Genomic DNA, 24,903 nt, shown 5'->3' with positions numbered 1-24,903 from the left:
CGTGTGATCGCATCTTAGCCGTCGAGGGTCGCCCACCATTGTCCCTGTCTCAAAACCATTCACTCGCCGACCATACCCCATGTCTCATGTTACGCTTTAACCGCTGCCCTCTTGGGACAGCTCGACCCCCACTTTCTCCACCCCTCCCGACCATCTCCTGCTGACTCTGTTACAAAAACCGTCGGTCGCCCAGCGCGTAAGGAACCGGCACCGCCGTCGGCAAGTGGCAACTATTTGCTGTCGCAATCCGGCGCTAAGGCATTCGGTCAGCGACTGAGATCTCTGGGAGGGGAAAGAACCTACGAGTACCTGGCGTCATTGATAGACAGCAGGGCTGGACTGACTGGGGTCCTGTGACCGGTGAACAGGAACGGGTCGGGGTCCGAGTGCTGCATGTGATGGGATCCGGGGGAGGCACAGCCTTCTCCCCGGCTAGATGGCCCTATCGCAGCATGCCACATACTGGTCTCGTCAAACCGCATTGTCAAACAGCGGCTGCAGGCACTGTTGTGCTGCATCGCATGTGTCACATGCATTTTTCATGTTTGTGAGATTAGGTCAAGCTTCTTAGGCAGTTGGATAGGTAGGTAGACTGCATTAACCCTGGCCGGCCGAGGGGGGGGGGGCGGGTGCCGCCCCCCCCCCATAGGTTTTTTTCGCGATAGCTCCGAACACGCTGGCGATAGAGAGCTGAAACTTGGCATACCTGACTTTTGATCCAAGCCGGATCTTTTGACACCAACCGCATTTTCGGGTCAGGTCAGGGCACTGACCTATGACGTCATAGGTGAACCTCTGCACGGTCTTCAGATGTCGCAACTTCGCAACGCCCTCACTGCCAGAGGAGATGTCACAGGGAAATGAAACTTGCAGGATCTAGTATCCATTATGAGTCCCACAACTTGAATATCTCGGATTTTTCCTAAAGGTCATATGAGGTCAGGTCATTTTCGTGACCTCACCATTATAAGTCAATGGGGAAAAATGAAAACTGATATTCTGGCGCCGGGAACGATCTCCATTATCTCAAGCACACAGAATCGTGATTTGATGCACTCCTTGCAAGGTTAGATGAGTCACTTTTGCAATGTTGACCTTGCGTGACGTCATTTATGACGTCATCAAGGTCATTTTAGTTTTTCGTCAATAACTCTTGATCAAATTGAGCTAGCGAGTCGAGAAAGCCGCCAATGGACTCAGGAAAGCCTGCCGAATCGAATGATATGCGACATGACCTCTTTCGACCAACTTCGTGACCTTTGGGTGCTGACCTGACCTTGACCTGAGGTCAACACCCCAAGTTGACCTGACCCGGACAAAAAGTATATCATTCGACGCGCCTGGACGAGGCGAACACGATGCTGCCAAAATCGGCGCTCTGCGGCCATTTTTGCGAAGTTATTCACCAAAAACTGAACCGTACCTTGGGGCGCTTGACCTGACCTCAGAGGTCACCGGTTGATCTAGGGCCTTAAAATCGGGTACCAATCTCTGCGTCTCGTAACGGCGCACACGCTCGTTTTTTCCGCGACGCGCTAGCTCCACCAGGGGCGAAACGGCGAGGGGGGGGGTCGTACCCGCCCCCCCCCCCTCGGCCGGCGCGTATGTAGAAAACCAATAGGTCCGGCGAGCTTAAGACCAGGCCAGACCAGGCTGATAAGAAATGTTAAGAGTTGAAGCTGGAGGGTGCGTGAAAACACCGCCGTCTGAAGTATCGCGCACCTAATGTGCTGTCACACCTGAGGCATGAACCAACTCATCACAAGCTCAACCTCACCCGATGCGAACCGATACGCTAAAAAAGACGATCTCGGACGCATTCAGACATGAGTCTCCTGGAATTCGACAGCCTTGGGTATATGCGGTGGCGCGCGCGAGCGTGACTGGGCCTCCTAGTGACGCCGCCTCCCGTATACTGACGCGACGCACCCGCCGCTGCCAGTGCCGCGGGCAGCCCGCCCGCCGCCCGCCGCTCGCGCCGCACGGCACACGCGCCGCCCGTCAGTCGCGGTGGCAGGCGAGCCGCGCAGGGACGCGACGTGGTGCCGTGAGGCGGCGGCGGCGGCGGCGGTGGTGCGACTGTCGTTCGTGACCGGTTCACGTCCGTTCCGTGTCCGTCCCGTGACCGGTTCGTGCTCGTGCAGCCATGGTGCGGCCGGCGCACGGCGGCTCGTGTGTGCGCGCTGCGCTGCGGTTCTGGAGGACGCCGGTGGTTGTGCTGACTCCGTTACTAGCGCTGATCGTTCCACTGCTGGCCCGACAACAGGTAGGTCCGGGGTTCTGAGAACTGCCAGTCACGGTCCAGCTCCCGGGTGGTGCACAGCCGACTGCAAAATATCAGCTGAATCGAATGCCATGTTTTGTCATTTAGTTGTAATGTAACGCAATTAAGCTTGTCTACATACTAGTGATGTCAAATACGGAAAATTTGGAAACCGATACCAAACCAAATACCAACCGAAACAATAGGAAGATACCGAAAACCAAACACAATTTTAAAACTGATAGAAATACCAACTTTTTACCAAATTCGGAGCATCTTATACATTAGTGAAGTTTCCTTATACTAACAAAATACCAAATGCATAAGGTTTGTGTAGCAAGGGAATTATAAGAAAGAAATGAAAGGAGAAAATAAAGAGAAATACTGCTGCATCTTGCGGTTCATCAAACACCGCAGTCCTCTGTTGTTCGGCTGGTTGTAGCAGAAGAGAGAACAATTCGCTGCTGTAATGCTGTCGGTAGTAGAGCTTGTGATACAGGGGAGCTTGAGAGTCGTTGAAAAGATCCCGAGAGAGATCTACATAGAGGGAGGTTCAGGTAGTGATGAAGATCCACCTGATAGAGATGTCCAGGTAGTGATGTGATCCTAAGATAGATGTTGATACACCTTAGAGAGAGGTATGGATCCAGATAGAGATCTTGATATGACGTCCACCTGGGAGAGATGTAGATACAGATCCACCTTGCATACAAATACATCTGATGGAAGATGCTTTTTGATTTAGAGGCTTGATGATTCTGTTCATTGTATAGACCATGATGCACGAGATGCTTCTTCACTGCTCGGATTAGGGATAGAGGGATCCGATCAGCTGGGTTTGCGGCACAGTTGGGCAGGTGAAGGACAGGGCATTCGAGGTCCCGATGACCACTGCCAAACATATGGGTGGTAATTACATTGATAAATTGAATGTGATCATTGTTCCAGTCACCCATTCCTATATCACTGGCCTTCCCATTAAGAAAATTGCCCACTTAATTCGCATTAGCGTTGCTAGTTTTAAGTTGCCCTCGAGAATCGTTTGTTCGACTGCCGTAACCGAATTCTACCAAATTCCTATCGGCCTTACTCTAAGATTCATGCGTCATCATTCTCACATCCTTGCTCGCATTACGTTCACATTTCATATATTCACCCAGATTTAATTGGTAGCCCCCGAAATTCCCTCCGATAGTGTTAGGCGTCTTACAAACCATGGTCTCCCCGGCGAGATAAATGTCTCTTTCCGAAATCCATATGCATGCTCCGCTAACCGGCGACAAAGATACTTATCGCAGGGCCGTCCAGAATAATTATGCACAAATATCCACCCTACTAATTTATGGGATTCACTACACGTCCGATAGACTTATGGTACACACATACACGATTTATATCCGACTTATCTCTCTACCGGGAGAGATTACCTATGCCCTCTTCCGGTCCGCGTGTAACATTCCCGTTCACGACCCAGGGACCACAGTTCATATCCTGGAACTATCCTTAAACCATGGGATTTACTCTTCAAGGCCTTACGTGTCCTGGAGTACATTCTTCCCTCCCCTGAGGCTGTCCAGTACCGCTTAGAGTACCTTTACGAAATAAGTAGAAATAAGTATGAGGACTTATCCGGGACACTACGGCTCGACTTATCCGCCCTTTGGGTAACTCACCCCTGACCCTCGGCTTCTTGCCTTTGGCATAACTTACTCTCCAATGCACTGTGCCAATCTTCCCCTTCCCCCTGCCGTAGAAACCTCTCACTGCCTTCTCACCCAGTGTTACCTAAGCGGGAAAATTAACAGTGGCCGGTACCACTGGCGGAAAACGTGCACATGCCCTGCGTACGTGACGGTGTGTCCCTCTTATCATTTCGGTCTGGACGTGGGTTTGGAGAAGTGCATCTGTGTCTCATACAGTCATGCTGGTAAACGTTACGCCATAGGAGACGGGCAAACAAGCCGTCTGTGCCTCACAATGCCCTGTGCCAATATTGTTGGAGTAATTATTGGCGCTAACTCGCAAGAACGCGAATAACAGAAACGCATAATTTATCCGAACCTAATCGTAATCTCAAGTCCTAATTGCTGCTGCACGCGTGAACCTAATCATCAGTTCTCGTATACAATCCTAACAAACCTTGAACCGTTCTTGATTTAATCAGATGATCTAGAACCAATGAGTTCGCACCGATCTGTCGTCTGGTTGTGATCCACCGTATCATAGTGAATTACTGAATGCTCAAACGGAAATGCCTCCTTGAAACTCGTTCGATAACTTCTGATGGGCTACTAGTTACCTAAACAAATTATCTTTAGAGAGTGTCAGAATATTGTCATAGGGTCCCTAGCCTTTCATAGGGAATCTAATTTAAATCATCCTATTAGCAGTAAACAATGCGCATCAAACGAAGTGCAGTCCTAGATATCGTATAGCATGTCATATTTAACTGTCTACGTTCTTATCCCGTTGCAACTTTCCGCAACTAACTAGGCTCCTACACGTGACCTTCACCTACCGCACGCGCCCCAATTACGGCTAACCCACTGCCCCTGTTGTGGCTGCTTTTTACGCCCTCTGGCGGCTCAACGCCCGCGTCGAGAGCGACGATACTGGCCGCCGGCTGGCGTCGCGTCGACAGTCAAGGCCACGCCGCGATGGGCGCGTCACCACTCGCGGTACAGTGCTCGTGCGGGTTGTCTCTTCTGGCCGGGTAGCTTTATCCGGATGTGTCAGTGAGTGTGAATCTGGTAAAATATCGCTGCAATATCTCCCCGTTCGACATCTCATCAGCTCCATTTCACGTAAGTTTTTTTTTTTAAATGAAATTCCTGTCCCATTTAATCGTTCCCCAACAAAGATAGTCTTTTCTAGTATTTATTCTACAAAAGCACAACGATCGGTAGGTACCTATATTAGTCGCATATTAGTTCTAACCACAAACAATTCTACATCTACCTCTTACTCGACATTTCGCCACTTCAATGACGCAAAGTACAAGGACCATCTAAAGTTGCAAAGTGTCAAACCGTCGACCTCAAACCACTACTCTCAACTCTGCACCTAAGTAACAGAAGAAATTCCGCCGTAAGCTCAAGCATTCGTATCTGTCGAAAATCATAACTCATAGCCATATTCATAGATCGATTGCATGAATCAGTCGCCACCTTAAACCATTACATTCTTTCAACCGTATTTACCTGTTCTATAACTGAATGATTTCGACTTCGCAATTAATTCCTACAGCAATATTACCAATGATTTCGCAATGCAACTGTTAGTGAGTACAGCACGAATCTAAACCCTCAATTTCACAAACGTTCCAATCTCAAATCGCACCCGCCGATAATAAATCGAACGAACCAGTTTAACCAAAGACAAAGACATTTCAACGCTGTCACGCATCCTGTCATCAATTTCAGCGTTCGAGACACTGGGCTGCTTATTCAAATTTTAGCATCCCGTTCTCGACCGAATCGCGATGTATTCCGTACTCCAACTGACAATAACGTATTTACTGGCGGCTCTGACATGACCTCAAAATTCAGATCCTAATATGCTACTAGGGTGTCTGGACCAATAAGTTCAAAGTAATTTAAGTTTTCCAATTCCAATTGAGAGTGCATTTTATGGCAACCGAAAATGTTTGGCAGTCGTCACGGCACGGCAGGCTGGGCAGAGGGGGGGGGGGGTCAAGGATCGGGATTGAGCAGACTTTTGAACAACACTCACATTCTGGAGTTTCTCTGTGCTTCCGCTTCTCAGTGTGGTCACAAGCGTCGGCGGCTGTCCTCGGTTCTGATCACTCGAACTGAAGAGGCTTCTCGCGGGTGACCCCGGACTGACGGCGGCTCCCAGATGGCGTCTCCGGCTCCAGCTGTGGACTGTGACTCTCGGCTGCTTGACTGTGATTCTCTCTCTGGTTGGGTGGCGCACCCTTTTATAGTTGGGGGGAGGGGTGACTGCCACGCCCTTGCGACGTCATCTTCCTCTGCCTTCTTCTGGTGGGTGGGGCCGTAAGATGGCGCCCTCTGTCCTGTTTAGTCACCTTGCTCCTCTGTGCCTGCAATTTTTGGCCGTCGAATCGTCTTCGTGTTGAGTGCTTTATCATTTTAATAATCGCTGGCATAAAACAATCCCCGAAAGGTTTGTGATTTTCGAGTTTTAATTTTGATTCTTCAATTTCATTTTATTCAAACTTTTGTTTCCTTCCGTTTCGTCTGCCGCCAACGCCCCTGTGACGTCACTCTTGCTCCGCCCACCGTACCGGGGCGTGGCCGTAACGCAGCGCCTTCTTCCTCTGCGGAGATCTCTGGAACTACAGGTCATTGCTTGCGGCTTGTTGTGGAGGTCACCTTCAAGGCGTTCTGCCGGGTCACTCACCCTGGGTTGTTGTACCCCGACAAAGGAGGCTGTGTGCTCCAGCCGGCATCCATCCTTTACACTGCTCCATGATCTGATGACGTATCTTGCTGATCCAGCGCTCCCAGCCGTTATCTGTCCTCGGCGTGGGTCCACGAGCTGTTGACAGTGTTACTGATCCAGCTGTTACTTGTTGGGATTCGAATCGTTCATCCTGCGGTAGCTGTCTCCAAAAGCGCGCGTCTTAATGGGAGTTTAACGGCTGCCCATTTTGTGCGGACAGTGATAGATTAAGGGAACTGGGGAGGGGGGGGGGGATTTGGGTGTGGGAAAGCGAGGCTAGGCGTGTGGCATGACTGCGAGGGAGAGGGACTGCCGGACCGAGCCGTGCCGAAAAGATACTACGTTTAATGTTCAAGATGTAGCGTGCTACATTTGAAATACCAAATACCAGCTTGGTATCGGTTTGGTATCGGTATACCAAAAAGTTGGTATCCGATTGACATCACTACTACATACTGTCAGCGTTGGGGCAGGGCAATAAACTTTGGACTCAGCCGGTGTGATGCGACACAGTCTACCACTCCATGCAACTGATTGCCTGTGAAAAGTGGAACATCATTCTAAACTGTAGTCAACTGTACCTACCAGCCTTGTGCTCAAGGGCGCATCTGTAGGTCCGTGTTTCGCGGAAAGGCTAGGCGAGCAAACTGTTTATGCTAATTATGAACAAATCAGACAGGTCCCTACAGAGTGCATAAGGGTGTGCTTCTGACACATTCTGATTAGACAACTTTGGTACCGACTACCGATAAACTCCATCGCAGATTATATGGATAACTGCTCCGGCTCAGGTTTTCCGCCTTTCACTCGCTATTTTCAGATGACCTTGTAATCAGTCACGAATCAGTACGATCAATTAGGTTGACGCAAAACTCATATGTGTAGCAACGTATCTCTTTGGTGAAGGATACCTTTCACCAAAGTTTTAGATTGGTGAAGGATCCTTCACCAATCTTGAGCAATGCAGGTGAGGGTCTTCACCAATGCTGGAACGACTGGGTTCGACGGTCGACCAAATGTTAAAAAAAGCAATGCCGAATGGGATGAACAAAAAGGCTAAAACGGCGATAGGTACCCAATTACCCCATCCTTTCAGTTATGAAGCGTTATGCCCACCTTTTTTCACAATTCACGCCATTTAATAAATGATAGGTAATATATTATACTGAACGAGGCCGGTGTAAATAAATTTTCAAGACCGAGGTCCATTCCTAACTGAATTTTTGAACGAGGCCGAAGGCCGAGTTCAAAAATCAGTAAGGACTGAGGTCTTGACAAGTTATCACCGGCCGAGTTTGGTATGTATTTTACTGTATGCCAATGATAAAACAATTGTCTAGACCGAAACTCTTAGCGGTTTTTTGAACGAGGCCATCCCAAAATGTTGACTTGGTAATGCATTTTTGACCGTGGTCACTTTGCTTACACCACACCCCTCAGGCTAATGTATTTGAATAGGCCAGGCATACAGTAAAGCCGAAAACTGTATTGAAGTTGGTAAACGTGTAAATGTGTCTCAGTAAATGCCGTGAATATCGAAATAAATTGGCTTGTTTTTACTTGGGGAAAGTTGTAAGACTTTGGTCACGAAAAAAAATGCAGTGGAGCATACCTTTAGGTTCCAAAGGTATGCTTGGATGGTGGATACCTTTGGTAGGTATCCAAAGGTATGCTTGGATACCTAAAAATTCAATTTTAGGCGTGTACTGAAAAGTTGACGTTAATTAGATGATAATGGCGATTGGCGTGAGACATTTGCGAGAAAAAAAAACAGGAGTTGGCGAAATCCCCCCCCCCCTCCTCCACTGCGGTAAGGTCCTACACCTTCTCCGAAGGTTCAGGTGACATCCTTCACCAATATTTTTGGCGCTCCTACACCCATGGGCCAAAACTCCAACTGTTGACTAATTGAGGCTCAAGGTCACGTCTTGGATCGCTATCAATCAACGCGCCATTAACTAGCGCCGCTTTATTGGGAGTGTTCTATTTAAAAATGAACCTATCTAACCATTCGTGTTATATGATAGGTAATAGGTAGCCATTTCACGACAGTTTGACCAAATCTGTAGGCACCTCTCTTTTACAGGTGAGCAAATATCCTTAGATAATGAATTAATTTCAATGTTTACAAAACTCTTAACCCTCGCCGGCACAGGCCATTGGGGTCCTTCGACGGCACAAGGGAGGGGGGGGGGGGTTGGTACGACCCCCTCGCGTTTGGCTCCTGATGGAGCTAGAGCTTCGCAGAAAAAACGAGCGTGTTGCCCGTCACAAGAGGAAGCCAATGATACCCAATTTTAACCCTCGCATGTGTGCGGCGTTTTCCAGCTTCTAATGTGTAGGGGGGGTCGGTTGGACCCCCCCTTGCCGTTTGGCCCCTGATCAAGCTAGAGCTTCGCGAAAAAAACGAGCGTGTTGCCCGTGACGAGAGGAAACCGATGATACCCAATTTTAAGGTCCTAGGTCATTGGTTGACCTTCCAGGTCAGGTCAATGACCCAAAGTCGGGAAAATCAGGACCTATTAGAAAGTCGTAAAGTGTGGCTGCTAAGGGGTTTTTCGGGGTGCTGATCACGAATATCGTGTTAGTTTTGATCAGAGATGATGTCTTTAAGCATTTAGACCAGGTCGGGTCAGGTCAGGTCAGGTCAACCAGTAGGCGTCGTGACGGGTATTCGTAGTACGTGTCAACCGCCTCTGACAGCTTCGTAACATGTTACGAAGGCACCAAAACTACTTCGTAAATGTTCAAATGGTTGCTAAATTCGAATTCAGCTCCAAAAACTAGCCTAGAAACATGTAAAACTCGAAAAAGTGAACCGAGGTCACCCGAGGTCACCAAAGGTCAATGACCTGACCTGACCTTCAGGTGACCTTGACACCCACCCTAATGCATGGGAGCAACATCAAATAACATGTTTGAACGTTTGAAACCACGAAAAGCTTGCAAACGCACGGCTAATGCGAGCCGACGTACGCCGAATCGCGATTCCGGCCAAACATGGTCTCGGAAAAGAGGTCACAGGTCAAAGGTCATTTGGGTCAGGGTCATGAAATTTTCAGGGTTGGTGTAAAATTGATCAATGCGAGGGTACTGAAAGTTGCGTCGCGATCGGCCGCTTTTTACGCGAGTTATTCGCGAAAAACCATGGGGGGTCCATCCGACCCCCTACACATGCGAGGGTTAAGTTCCTAGGTCATCGGTTGACCTTCCAGGTCAGGTCAATGACCCAAAAATCGGGAATATCGGGACCTATTAGAAAGTCGTAAAGTGTGGCTGCTAAGGGGTTTTCCGGGGTGCTGATCACGAATATCATGTTAGTTTTGATCACAGATGATGTCGTTAAGCGTTTAGACCAGGTCGGGTCAGGTCAGGTCAGGTCAACCGGTAGGGGTCGTGACGGGTATTCGTAGTACATACCTACCTGTCATCCGCCTCTGACAGCTTCGTAACATGTTACGAAGGCACCAAAACTACTTCGTAAATGTTCAAATGGTTGCTAGATTCGAATTCAGCTCCAAAAACTAGCCTAGAAACATGTAAAACTCGAAAAAGTGAACCGAAGTCACCAATGGTCAATGACCTGACCTAACCTTCAGGTGACCTTGACACCCACCCTAATGCATGGGAGCAACATCAAATCACATGTTTGAGCGTTTGAAATCACGAAAAGCTTGCAAACGAGCGGCTAATGCGAGCCGACATACGCCGAATCGTGATTCCGACCAAACATGGTCTCGGAAAAGAGGTCACAGGTCAAAAGTCATTTGGGTCAGGGTCATGCAATTTTTAGAGTAGGTGTAAAATTGATAAATGCGAGGGTATTGAAAGTTTCGTTGCGATCGGCCGCTTTTTACGCGAGTTATTCGTGAAAAACCTTAGGGGGGGGGGGGTTTCCCCTATGCCGGCGAGGGTTAAGAATAGACAGATTGTTATATTTTCAAGAATACCATAAACGAATTCTTCATATGCGATTTCATATTCGAAGAATTAAAAAAACTCAGTTTCATTCACGTTTTCATATTTAATTTTCATTTATAAAAATCGCAGTTAGCAGACAACCGAAAACGACGGCCATGCTGGCTGTGACGTCACGATTCGTATGCGCGCGCAGCGTTCCCGGACGGCGGCACTGAAGACGCGTATTGGGCCGTAGTAATCTCTGTGGTAATTCGCAATTTGCATCGTCTTTATTGTGACTTCGACATATTCAGCCATTCCTGGGAGAGCTGAACTGTTTTTATCATGTTTAAACCTTGTATTGTAGGAACTGCCTTACTTTTAAAGCCTCTTCCCACCCAACTGGCAGGATGTGCGGAGGGGGCTGACAGCTGTGATGGATTCCAGGACTACTGTAGAAGTAGGATGACTCCGGCTCTGTATGCTGCAGTGCGTGAGGCGACCAAGGGGCAGGGGGAGTGTCCTCTGTGGCACGCTGTGCCATTTGGGCATTTGGCTGCATTACGGCGTCCAAAGCGCACGGGGTGGCTCACTGCCAAAAGAACAATGGCTCTTTGGCGTTAGGTATCCTCGGTGCTGCAAAGGTGAAGGATACTGCAGCGATGGCGCGTGGCCGAAGGCTAGAGCCTTTAGTGATAAGGGAAGTAGAAAAGTTTCTGGGCGAAAAGATCGCCAGCTCTAGCATTGCATTCTTAGCAGCGGTGAACATCCTGCGTTCGGTGCTTCGCCAGACAAGGTAACTGCCAGTGGTAGTATAGTCGAGGTGAAGTGTCCCTCGTCTTACAAAACACTGCGTAGGTACATCGACAGCAATGATTCTAGAAAGATCAACGCGCAGAAACATGTGGCACAGGTGTTGTTGATGCTGAAGGCGCAGTGCAAAATGGCATACTTCTGTGTGGCTGATCCGTCCTTCGAAACCAATAGGCAGGTCACGATCGTAAGTGTTGATTACGACGAGATGTAGGTACTGTCGAGGGCTATTAGCGAGAGATGAGGCGTTTTGGCGTGCGGCTGTGTATGTACGTCGAACTGCGCCGCGCGCGCACGCCATAAGTCCTCGGTAGCTGCCAGCTGGTTCCACGTCGTCGCCTTGACTGAAGTGTTATTATATTATTCTAAGTCAACCCATTATAAGTCAATGGGGGAAAATCAACTCCCTGTTTTTTTCTTCACTAAAACGCATCGGAATGGCCCCATATACCATACACGAGTTCATATACGATCAACCTTCACTAATCACTACCTTGAGGCCTGTTTTGCTGTTGGGCAGCTGTAAGGTCATGTGACGTCATCAAAGGTCACCAAAGGTTCTCTGCCAATGACTCCTTACAGAAACGAGATACAGCCGCGCGGATGGTCTCATTGTGTTTAGCTCGTCAAGGCGCATCGAATGATATACATGATGACCTCAAGGTCACGTGACCTGAGGTCAACCTTTGACCTTGACCTTTCGAGGTCAGCATATATATGGTTCGATGCCGATTGACAAGAGGATCACGATGGTGCCCTTAGTTTGTTCCTAGCTTGCCTCATTCGAAAGTTATTTGAGAAAAACTATCCATATGTAGCGCCGCCATTTAGACTTTTTTTACCCCTGTGACGTCATCTTTGACCTGACCTGAAAATGACTTAAGTAAAAATTGTAGACCTTGTCCGTGCGTATCCCATGCCGTTTACCGCTTGTCGCTATCTTGCTTCGTTCTCGAGATCTCAGGGGGGTGGTCATCCGCCCCCACCCCCCTCGGTTGTAAGTTGGCGCGAACCCCCGTCGGTGCGCGGGTTAACAAACACTTTATCAGTTGTTGAGGATGAAGTACCTACTAGTACATCCTGGAGTAATACACCACTTATTTTGCTTTGTAGGTACCTACCATCTTTCTTCCACAAAGATTCACCTTCGTCCGCCGACCAACACTAACATAATGCAGCCAACCTTCACGGGGCTCGCTGGATACGAATCGTGACGTCACGACCAATCAACGCTCGTTATTTAGTCACGTGATAATAATTGACGTTTAAACCGATTTTTAAGGCATTTAGACTTCATGAATCAAGCTGATTTTTTTCACCGTTGGAGTTTTCGGATCAAATAGCACCTAGTACGTGCGAAAAAAGTGGCATTTTTGCATAGCGCAACACGTCTATTTCACAATTCATGTAGCACGATTTTTTAGGATTATCTTAGATCAGATAGTTATCGTGACCTAACCATTACCTATACGCCAATAGCAGAAGCATGAAACTAGCACCGATAATGATCTCCACCACTTTTATGTTTCATATCCAAGTTGCAATGTCCGATGCTGAGTTTTTCCGACCTTGCGTGAATTTCTATGACTTCATATATAACGTCACCGGGGTCATTGGCGGTCATCAGTTTTCATCAATAACTTTGGAAGTTGAGTTGAGCGATCGAAAATCCCTTGTGAGCGACTTGCCAAAATGAATTATATGCAATATTGGTCACATTCCATCAGCTATTTATATACACTGTGCCATCAGCTTCCTAACTTGAGCGGCCTTTACCTGAGCTTGACTCGAGGTCAAAGCAAAAGTTAACGCTTTTTAAACAAAAGGTATGGAATACCGCATTAGGTAAGTATGTACATAGGTAGGTATGTGGGTTGACGTGTCTGAGCATGTTACCACGATGATGCTGAACCATTCCTTTTGGTCCATTTTTGGTGGAACTATTTGCCAAATCTACTACAAACACTGTGTTACGGTGAAATGGTATGCTGTAGGAAATTATCGAAAGAGTTTTTTTATGAAGTTGGCTTATCTGAAATATTGTTCCCAAAGTCGGAGCCCCCGCCACTAAACAGCCATTTTCGTGGAGCTACATTTCGTAGGTACCATTTCTGTAGTCACCTAGCGGATTTTGTACGTACAGGACCCCTTCTCCCCCTCTGAGCACCGCAGACACGGGTAACATCGATAGCAATGCAAGGTATTTTTTCAAGCATCAGAGCCCAGTAACGGTTACAAGCTATAACCTAGTCATTCACAATGAGTATTCAGCATTCACCTTACCTGATGTAACATCTCATGACATGCCTCAGCAGAGTCGCATCGCCAGTCTGCCGCCATTCCTGAACGGAGGCACGACTCGCAGTGTGACCCCGTTTCCGTTCCCGCCGGCAGAACGGTGAGATCCCGCAGGAGGCTCTGTGCGGCTACTCCATTATCGTGATGGCCGTCTACTGGATGACGGAGGCGCTGCCGATCCAGGTGACCGCGCTGCTGCCCGTCGTCTTGTTCCCCATCACCGGTAAGCCACAGCCTCGACCACCTCACCGGCAATGACATTCCGTCAACGGCGGACGATGCTCGTCCGTTCTTCAATAAACTTACACTGGCATGTTTTTAGTGCAATTGGCGCACAAATGACAGAATTTTGTTGCTATGTTTTCAATGATGATTGGCTATGTTCAATCGATGATAAGCGAAGGAATTCAATAAGTCGAAAACCAATGCTTATGTTTTGTTCTTACCTGGCAATTTTTATGTCTACTTTTTTGGCGAAAGTAGGTATAAGAATTATCGAATCGTTTATGAACGATTTTGTTTGCCTGAACTCCTGTTACGACTGTCGCTATACCACCGCAATAACCCCCGTATGATGATAACGGAGACTGCCATTTTCTTTCAGGGGTCTTGACCACGAAGGAGGTATGCGGTCAGTACATGACATCGGCCAACATGCTCTTCTTCGGCGGTCTGATGGTGGCCGCGGCCGTGGAGCACAGCAACCTGCACCTCCGGATCGCGCTGCGCGTCCTCAGCCTCATGGGCACCGGCATCAAATGGTGCGCGCTCCGTACAGTGAGGGAGGGCTCCTCCTCTGTCAGAGTCACTCGCTCCTCTAGAAACTCATTGGGAGGCTTCCTGACTGGGAGATATCCGGGTGCCGGTAACCGAGGCTATACTTGTCTGGGTGCAAGTAGTTAGAAGGGCTCAAGTAACTGTGAGCAAGTGTGGGGAAGTCTCATAAGTCGTGATTCGTAACACTAAGAAGTAGCGTTATAAGATCCCTCACTTTGCCATCCCTCACTTTGCCTCTGGGCGAATGGCAGGGCTGATGTTACATTTCATGCAGCGGCAGCAAACCCATTTCGTTATCGTCTTCGCCACCTCTCACCATAAAATCTGCCTGACAGTTTGGTTTTCACTTCACCATCCTGTCCTTCCGCAGGCTGATGCTCGGCTTCATGGGTGTGACGATGTTCCTGTCGATGTGGATCTCCAACACGGCCACCACTGCGATGATGGCGCCCATCATTGAGCGGTTGGTGAACATCTTGGTGGAGCCGAGCGCGGACGAAGAAGACCAGGAGCAGGGTGCCAAGGGCAGGTCAGTGCAGCGCCTCTCTGCGCACGATGCATTTGTGCATAAGGCAGCAGCTCATACGCAGCTGTTGGGAAGAGTTTACATGTACATGTTTGACATTCATATTAGCCTTAGGAGTTATGGAATTCTAGAAATGCTATCAAGATGAGCAGCGAAATTATAACGCTTTGAAGTCATCAAGCGAGCCATTTGTTAACACCCGCTGATATGCAATTGTTGGTTAGTATATCACTTTTGACGTTTTTTTTTTTGACAATTTGTGGTCCGCCCCGGAGTTTTGGTCGGGGGGATGGTCGTTCCTCCGCCCATCGCCCTTTCGATCGGCCCCTGGGCCACGTAAGGAGTAAAGGATCGCCACTGATTGAAGGTACAGTTACTTCTCGTGAGCGATAGCTCCTGCAGCGTCTGCTGAGTTAGACGGGGGTGGGAGCGTGAAAGCGCCTCCCCCAGCACGACACAGAAAACTCAGACCACCAGCACGACGGGGGTTAATCAAAAACAAAATATTCTAGCAGAAAAATATTCAAAACACCAGAGTTTCGTTTATTAGTTTTACCACATGCCGAGATATCCCTTTAACATTAGCACGTGCATTTGGGAAATGGCTTCGGCCCGCCTCGGCTAATGTTGAAGGTATTTGGGAAACGATTCGGCCCTAGGGCTTTTTGATTTTCCCAGACAAAGTTTTACTGAATATTCTGAGCGGAAGAACCAATTCCAAAGAAGATATTTACGGATTGTGTGTTCACTAACAGCAACAGCAAAAGTGAGCAAAATTAAGTGACTGTGTGTTGACTTACTTTTGCTGTCAACGTAATTAAACTATTGGCCCAATCTTATAAAGGTTGTGCTACCAAATGGCGTACTATCATTCCACCCCACTCTATTTACGGCACCCTATTCACGCAATCTTATAAAGAGAATCGTATGGTAATTCTATTCACGCCATTTTGCCCACAGTACAAATCAACGCCAGCAGGAAACACGCAACGTGATTGGTCAATGTCTTGTCGCCGTCGCTATTGGAAATTATGCGTACTGTTTGCGAACAGCAAAAGTTATGTGTTTTAATTTTTATGGGCCATTTATTTCTTTTAGAGACACACATATGTGTAATTAATAAGTTATTTATGGAAAACGTGATAGCAAACTATGGAAAACACAAACATGCTTGAAGAATTCTCCTGAAAAGTGGATTGCCGACCAAATAAATTTCAGCGAGGGCATTCTCGCGCTCAGAAATTCGAGTGAATAAAGTGTTTCTTCTACTTATCATTTGCATTTATTTGCTGTTAAGGCATTGCAATAAATTTGTTAAAGAATTATTTAAATAGTCATTTAATTATAGTTCGGCTACTGTTTCAGTAATTTAAGTAATGCCGTTGACAATGAAGCTCCTACAATTTGAGCATCAGGATACGTACATTAGCTGGATCAATTCAAGATAGGTATAGCTTATTTTCCTTCTTGTCATAAGCTCTTGACATTTTCATTCTTGAAGATAAACTACTAAAATTCGAAGACTACGTACATGAACTGAATTAGGTCAAGTTACAGCTTATTTTCCTTCTTATTCAAGCATAGGTACCTGTTACCTAACCTAAAGCTAAAAAGCAATTCCTCAAAAGATTGAAGAACCCAGTCTACATATCAAAGCATATCAAGAAAAATACTCGGCTCAGAAGTCAGATCGAGATGCAGGAAGAGAAACAACACATGGCCTAATCTTATAAAGGTTGTGCTACCAAATGGCGTACTATCATTCCACCCCACTCTATTTACGGCACCCTATTCACGCAATCTTATAAAGAGAATAGTATGGTAATTCTATTCACGCCATTTTGCCCACAGTACAAATCAACGCCAGCAGGAAACACGCAACGTGATTGGTCAATGTCTTGTCGCCGTCGCTATTGGAAATTATGCGTACTGTTTGCGAACAGCAAAAGTTATGTGTTTTAATTTTTATTGGGCATTTATTTCTTTTAGAGACACACATATGTGTAATGAATAAGTTATTTATGGAAAACGTGATAGCAAGCTATGGAAAACACAAACATGCTTGAAGAATTCTCCTGAAAAGTGGATTGCCGACCAAATAAATTTCAGCGAGGGCATTCTCGCGCTCAGAAATTCGAGTGAATAAAGTGTTTCTTCTACTTATCATTTGCATTTATTTGCTGTTGAGGCATTGCAATAAATTTGTTAAAGAATTATTTAAATAATCATTTAATTATAGTTCGGCTACTGTTTCAGTAATTTAAGTAATGCCGTTGACAATGAAGCTCCTACAATTTGAGCATCAGGATACGTACATTAACTGGATCAATTCAAGATATAGCTTATTTTCCTTCTTGTCATAAGCTCTTGACATTTTCCTTCTTGAAGATAAACTACTAAAATTCGAAGACTACGTACATGAACTGAATCAGGTCAAGTTACAGCTTATTTTCCTTCTTATTCAAGCATAGGTACCTACCTGTTACCTAACCTAAAGCTAAAAAGCAATTCCTCAAAAGATTGAAGAACCCAGTCTACATATCAAAGCATATCAAGAAAAATACTCGGCTCAGAAGTCACATCGAGATGCAGGAAGAGAAACAACACATTGATCCCTGGACCCTGTGCCAGACAGAAAGTGAGGAGATACGAATAGTGAGTAGGAATTAACAATTTTTTGACAAACTAAGGTATATCATCATTAATTTAAATATCTAATCAGAAGCCATGAAGTGCCCGTTATTTGTGTCATACGTGAGACGTGAGATTAGGCTAAAGACCCATACCGATTCTATAAAGCAGTGGCTGCCGTTGCCGAAAATATATGATGATTACTGGTGCTAAAATCCTCTTAAAAAATCCCTTTTAATTTGAAAAATAAATCCATATAACGATGAACACTCGTTTTTATGTGTTTTAGTGTGCATTTAGTTCCTTAAAATACATATTTTGAAACTGATCGTTGTCTGTATAATAAGGATCATTATAATAAACCATGAGTTAATATGTGGAGGATGTTTTAATCTTAAAAATATCATAACGTAAAATATTGCATACTTGTATCATACAAACATGGAATTTATCTTAAATCAACTAAACTGTCTGAGAAGCTCGTCAAAGTACGCCACAAATTCTGGCGTGAAATGGACGCCGCTGAAACCGCAAACAGCTGATGATTGTCGGTGTTTTGAGATGTGCACAGCTGCTCACGGTTAAAATCAGTCTACAGCATCCTCAAAACCAGCGACTACCAATACCGTAAAGAGCGTGCCGTGTTTTTGATTTCACAGAGTTTTATAAGATTGCGTACTATATATCCAGCCTTAGAGTGCTGCCATATCCATTTCACGGCGTTTATAAGATTGGGCCATTGATCCGTAACTGTGCCAGACAGAAAGTGAGGAGATACGAATAGTGAGTAGGAATTAACAATTTTTTGACAAACTAAGGTATATCATCATTAATTTAAATCTCAAATCAGAAGCCACGAAGTGCCCGTTATTTGTGTCATACGTGAGACGTGAGAATAGGCTAAAGACCCATACCGATTCTATAATGCAGTGACTGCCGAAAATCTATGATGGTTACTGGTGCTAAAATCCTCTTAAAAATCCCCTTTTAATTTGAAAAATAAATCCAAATAACGATGAACACTCGTTTTTATGTGTTTTAGTGTGCATTTAGTTCCTGAAAATACATATTTTGAAATTGATCGTTGTCTGTATAATAAGCATCATTATAATAAACCATGAGCAGGGGCGGATCCAGGGGGGGGCATCTGGGGGCCGATGCCCCTAGCCTATCGAAAAATGCCGCCCCTCCGCCGCCGAAGGCGGCGGAGGGCGGCTTTTTTCCATACGTGATGAAGTGCATTTTACGGAAATGACCCGCATTTCTTTGAAGCTCATTTCATAATAATCTCTGGTAGTAACTATATGAATTTATATTTAACCCTCAGAGTATGTCGCTTCTCTCCCTGAAGTCAGAGTGCCGCCCCTTAATTCGAAGTACCGCTACTTAAAGTCATATTGCTACCCTTTGAAGTAGTAGTGCCGCTCTCAGAAGTCGAAATGCCGCCCTCGGAAGTCGTAGTGCCGCCCTCTGTACTCGTAGTGCCGCCCTCTGAAGTCATAGTGCCGCCCTCCGCAGTCTTCGTAAAGCTCCTTGAAGTCATTGCGACGCCCTCTGAAGTCATAGCGCCGCCCTCTGAAGTCATAGTGCCGCCCTCTGAAGTCATAGCGCCGCCCTCCAGTCTTCGTGAAGGTCCTTGAAGTCATTGCGCCGCCCTTTGAAGTCATAACGCCGCCCTCTGAAGTCATAGTGCCGCCCTCTGAAGTCAAAGTGCCGCCTCTGAAGTCATAGTGCCTTACCAGTCCGGTTGTCCCGAAGTGACGAGATATTTCCCACCCAGTCGGAGTAAATAAGGCGCTTCAAATATCATCCAGCATAAAATTAGTTGTTGAACCCGGTGCCTGACAAATTTGCTGTTTCACTTTCTCATTTTGGCGCCAGTGTTTACACGGCCAATAGCCATTCGTCTAATACCTATAGTAGGGCAGGTCATCAAGTGGCGTATTAATATGCTGGAAAGGGGAGGAGGCCAAACATGGGAATTAAGAAGGGGTCCTATCTTAACTTTAGGGGCCCCAGTGGTAACCTACTTTACCCGAGACCGAGTGCGGCTCCTAGCCAACTTTGCCAATTTTTCCCCTCGCATCCGGGCGCATAGCTCGTGAACCGTAAGTGTTACAGCGTCACGGAACAATGCATTTGATAGATCATTGGAAGCTTCCTCTGAGTTGTCCTTAGATTCGAGCTCAGTTCAACAATTTGGCCCACACTGAGAGCAAAAACTGCCAAAATAGACGGATCTTGCAGAAGCATTTGTTCCATTTCTTTACGTACGGGGACCCGCAGTTGCTACTGTACAGCGACCCTGAGTAAATTGTCCCAGCACTCTCACAGGGAACAACGATAAGCTGTCAGAGGGTACGCACAGAAAACCTCAGCTGCTCTTGTACAGGGACCGGCAGTCGATATCAATGTTGTCGGTTGTTACTGGACAGGACAGACGGCTATAGTTGGGGTTCGTGTACAGTAGCAACTGCGGGTCCCCGTACTATACATTTATTTTTTTGTTTTTATTTTTCAGGGCTCCCTCCAACGGGCACTTGTGTCCCATTTACAGGAGGGCTCCTCCTCCTCCTGCCCTCGTTCCCCCACCCCCCAGGCTACGGCTTAAGTGGGAGCCTACCCCACACCTGATGACACAGACGGGGACGACGCCCGCGGAACGGGCGGAACCGGGAATCGAACCCGAACCCGCCCGCACCGCGGGTCGACGCCTTAAAGGGACCCTCCCACCTTAACATTAGTTTTGAGTTGAGATAGCCAAGTTTGCGGCCAGGCTCAGAAACCACCATTTATCCTGGTCGCAACCCCTGCAGCTTTATGGTGTTCAAGAAATGGCTTCCCTTTACTTGCAGGGTGGGACCAGCGTGGTCCCTATCTCTAAACCATTACGGGAATCTGATGACGTCATCAGGCTTTCGAACGTCCGTTAAATGTTTGACTGAAACGTTTTGTAGCACGCGGTGGTATATGCTGCTTTGCGCGCAACAAATGCCGCACTTTCAAATAAAGTCGCTAGGAACAGCGGAGATCCCAAAAAGTAAACAAAAGTAAAAGTCTAATATCTTGAAAACCGGTGAATATTTTTCGATGAAATTTGGTAGATATTCGTTTTTGCTCTTTCTGAACCGAGCGACATCACTTTCATGCCAATTCATTAACTTTTTTGAAGGTGGGAGGGTCCCTTTAACCAACTGCGCCACCAGGGCCGCGTACATACATATATCTACTCACTCCACGTATGGTAGGCACAGTTTTTACCGTAATTGTGTCTCTCGTATCGAGAGGCGTTAAATTATCTATAGTATGACCTATAGTCAGTTGCATGCTCTAACCGAAAAAGGTCATGCTGTACATAAACTGATCTGTGTTGTTGGGCTGAAGGCATTACATAATACACTCTTTCATCACTCTACTATGTCTTCTTTTAAAGTTATTGTTGAATTTTTTGGTGCCTTTGGTGACCTTTCTTGTGACTTCTACAGGCTCCTGCACAGACCGGTAGAGGCCACGCTGGTCACTGAGAGGTCACGCTGGTCATAGGTCGGTCTCTAAGAGCTCCATGTTGTCGACCTCTGAGGACCCTGCACAGGCTTTGGAGGCTCCTAGATCCTTGAGGGCTCAAGATGGTCCCCGAGAGCCCCACGTCAGCCTCAAAGAGCAGATATCGATCTGCCTAGAGTCTTGCGCTGGTTGAGGGCTGATACCCTAAGCTTTAGGAGGGTCCAACTCGGGCTATGAATTCCTCTGATGGCTCCATGTGGCCCTCCAGGGCTTCAGTCCGACCTCTAAGGCCCAATCATGCATAAGTGCTGAATTCTGCCTGTCGAGGCCTTCAATGTGGCCTCTGATGGCCCAGCACCAGTCTATGAAGACCCCGCGCTGGCTTCTGAGGACTCAGCAGTCAGCACCAATCTCAGTTTTCAGAAGACAGAGGGCCCCACGCTGGCCTCAGAGTGTCCAACGCTGGGGGCCCCCACACCGACCAAAGAAGGCACCAGGCCCATGGCCTAAGAGGGCCCAAATTGTCATCATAGGGCCCTATATGGCCTCAGAAGGCCCTACCCCGTTGGTCTTACAAGGCCTACGTGCGGGCTTTTTAACGCCACACGCCCCTCTCACATTTGGCCTTTTAGGGTCCCCAAAGCGGCCTCTGAGTGCCCCATGCTAGCCTCTGAGGGCTCGTCCTGGGTCTTCGAGCGCCTTACGCTGGCCTCTTAACCCTCGCCCGTAAACGGCGATCTGCCACCTTCGCCCATGCAGGGGGGGCCGGGGGGGGGGTTGGTGCGACCCCCCCTTGGCGTTTGAAAACGGAGCGTCGTAGAGCTTAGCGGAAAAGACCAACGGATTGCTCTCGCCGAGATCTCGCGATTGGTGGTATATTTTTTGGTCCTAGGTCAACATTTGACCTACTTTTGACCGGTCAAAGGTCAAATTTTCGGAAAAATAGACTTTTTTTTCAACTTTCCGCGGCGATTGGCGCAAAACGGTGGGAGATATCGACTTGAAATCTTCACTATCGTGTTCCTTGATCAATTCTCTTTCGTTTGGTATGTATTTCGTTTCCCTAGCTCTAAAAATGGCGCGTTGGGAGCGCCGGAACTCGGCAAGGTCACAGTCGGCGGCAGAAATTCGAAAAATCAAAATTTAAATTTTTGAAATCTGATTGTATTTTTGGATTTGGAAGGTCCATTTGCTCCCTATAGAAGCTAATATTGCTGCATATTCCCATTGAGGTGACAAGAATTAGCAAAATAGTGGTTCGGGCGCTTTTCAAAAATAGTACCGGACGCTGTTCCTCTTGTGACGTCATAGCTCCGTGACCTGACCTGACCCGGTCAAGTTTCTTATACCATATGATAGCCAATACTTGCCCCAACATGCATGGGAAGTTTCATCACGATCCATCAACCGATGTCCGTACCACCGGCAGGAAACCTCGGGCGTTGGCACTCAGTTTGTGAAAATCCGGCCGGAGGCTGTTCCCTTTGTGACGTCATAACTCCGTGACCTGATATGACCCGGTCAAATTTTTTTATCAAAGGATGCGCAAGGTTTGCCCCATAAGGTACCCAAAATTTGGCGGCGCTGCGCGCCGCCGTTTTTGCACTATTTCCGAAAAACCTCAGGGGGGGGGGGTTGCACCAACCCCCCCCCCTACATGGGCGAGGGTTAAGTCTTAACCCCTCAGTAGAAGTAGGTGTACGAATACTTATGTTTGGGCAGAAATTTTGTATCCTAGCCTGTGCATGTTACATGCGGTGTATACGGTATATGTATGTTACGTGGTGTCATTCTGGCTTCTGAGGTCTGGTTTGCCCCTTAGTCGAAATTCATTAGCCAAGACCCTGAGATACCTAGTGCCGCCCTCTGAAATGAAAGTAGCTCCCTCTGAACTCGTAGCGACGTCCCTGAAGCCAGTTCACCCCCTTCTTAAAGGTAGTGTGCCAGCTTTCCTGGACCGTATGGAGTTAATGGCCCAGATAAGGAAAACCGGATTTTTAGAACTTATCCATACCTTCAAAACTCATGGAAACGTCTTAAATTCTTCAAATTTTGAGTACCCCAGTGCGAAATTCGCCCCGACGGGTTGTCGGTCGTACCCCAACCACATTTCACACCACTATGAACAATAAATGCACACACTGAAATCGCTATTACGGATAGGCTCATCCAATCAAGTTTCGATAAACCCGTTCATCATCATCTCCTGCGGTTTCGAACACGCCTGTTAGGTGGTGCGGTAGACCGCGCCCAAAGCCAGGGCCCCGGTAACGTGAGGTAGCCGAGTCGGGGCAGCGTGCGCTGACCCAAGCCGGGGCCGCGCGTCCTCCCGGTGTCATGTGATAGCCCGGGGCTGCCCGGGGATGCGGTAGACCGCGCCCAAAGCCGCGGCCCCGGCTTGGGTCAGCGCACGCTGCCTCGACTCGGCTACCTCACGTTACCGGGGCCCTGGCTTTGGGCGCGGTCTACCGCAGATGGCTTCTGCTCATACTTTGTGGTGCGGTGGTGGTGCGTCGGGCCGCGCGCTCTGACTTCGGCCAAGAAAAATGCGTCAGCTGATCATTGTCATTTCTGCCATTTTCATGTGGTGAGAAGGGGTCATAACTTTAGAGACGGCTGTTTCATATCAATTATTTTATATTTCAAACAATAAATTAATGTTCGACAGCCAAGAAACAATACCAATACAGGCTTACAGTTTAAATTCGACATTGTGTTGTCTACGATTAGACAGCTGATAACTCATTCCCGTACGTCGTAACTCTATAATGACCTTTGCTTATTGTCACATGTGCGCCGCATTCGCGATTGTTGCCGACGCCTGTTTGCAGGTCAGCCCACTAAGTTGTTATACATATCGAAAAACCGATAAACTTTTCGGCGAAAAAAGCACTATTCCAGGCTCACTTTTTTATTTTTTTGCGATATTAGGTAAAAACAGAAGCTTCTTATCCTAGGAAAAATAAAATGGGAAATCTTTGAAAGGTGGCACACTACCTTTAACCCTCGCGGGCCGAGGGAGGAGGGGGGGGGGGCACCCCTTACGATTTTTTTCGTGACTGCTCCGGAGCCGTTTTCGATAGAGAGCTGAAACTTGGCCTACGTGAGCCCCCATCAAAACCAGACCTTATGACACCTGATTCATTTCCAGGTTAGTTCAGGTCCATAGGTGGATAATTGTGCCGAACGGTGGGTGCTCGGGCGCAGCAAATCCGCCGCCGCCCTAGCGGTGACCTTGACCTCCACAGTCTGTTGCGGCTCCCAAGCCAAGCCGGCGTGGAATTGGGAGAGATCGTGCACCCACAGTTCAGTACAATTCTCCAACTATGGTCAGGTCACTGACCGATGCATAAACCTCTAAAGATATAAGTAAACCTCTGCACTCTGCAGTCTGCACTGTCAAAAAAAAAAAAAATGTTGCAACTTCGCAACGCCGCCAACGCCAGGCAAAGTGTCGGCGATGATGATGACACTTTCAGAAAGTAACAAGCTCCCGGGTACTCATACTTCGTATATCTTGGATTGTTCGTACAATTCATCTTGGGTCAGGTCAGTCACCTGACCTCCCCCATTATAAACCTATGGGGGAACTACCGAACTTGCTCTTTTTGGAACATATAGTTGTCATATAATCCGCCCGAAGACGCAAATAAATGTGTTTTCATACGCTCGTCAAAGGATTCCGTGCCTTATTTTGGCATTTTTTACCTACTTGTATGACGCCACAGAGAACGTCACAGAGGACGTTCTTTTGGGTCATAATCGT

The 24,903-nt window shown here is 47.3% G+C and overlaps 1 protein-coding gene across 1 annotated transcript in view; it reads left to right on the top strand.

Moving 5' to 3' along the window:
- Positions 1 to 1,822: 1,822 nt before the first annotated feature.
- The window catches only part of LOC122386300 (solute carrier family 13 member 5-like), a 41,025-nt gene continuing 17,944 nt past the window's right edge, over positions 1,823 to 24,903 (top strand). Inside the window, exons 1-4 of the mRNA XM_043375373.1 lie at positions 1,823 to 2,266; positions 13,796 to 13,922; positions 14,304 to 14,460; positions 14,847 to 15,005. Coding sequence (XP_043231308.1) covers positions 2,147 to 2,266; positions 13,796 to 13,922; positions 14,304 to 14,460; positions 14,847 to 15,005 — 563 coding nt within the window. The 5' untranslated portion in view covers positions 1,823 to 2,146. The remainder of the gene's footprint in view (positions 2,267 to 13,795; positions 13,923 to 14,303; positions 14,461 to 14,846; positions 15,006 to 24,903) is intronic.

This window comes from Amphibalanus amphitrite, unplaced genomic scaffold, assembly GCF_019059575.1.
Source record: "Amphibalanus amphitrite isolate SeventyFive unplaced genomic scaffold, NRLGWU_Aamphi_draft 000246F_arrow, whole genome shotgun sequence".
NCBI lineage: Eukaryota > Metazoa > Arthropoda > Thecostraca > Balanomorpha > Balanidae > Amphibalanus > Amphibalanus amphitrite.
Note: the sequence above shows the minus strand (reverse complement) of the source record. Positions and strands in the feature narration are given on the sequence as shown.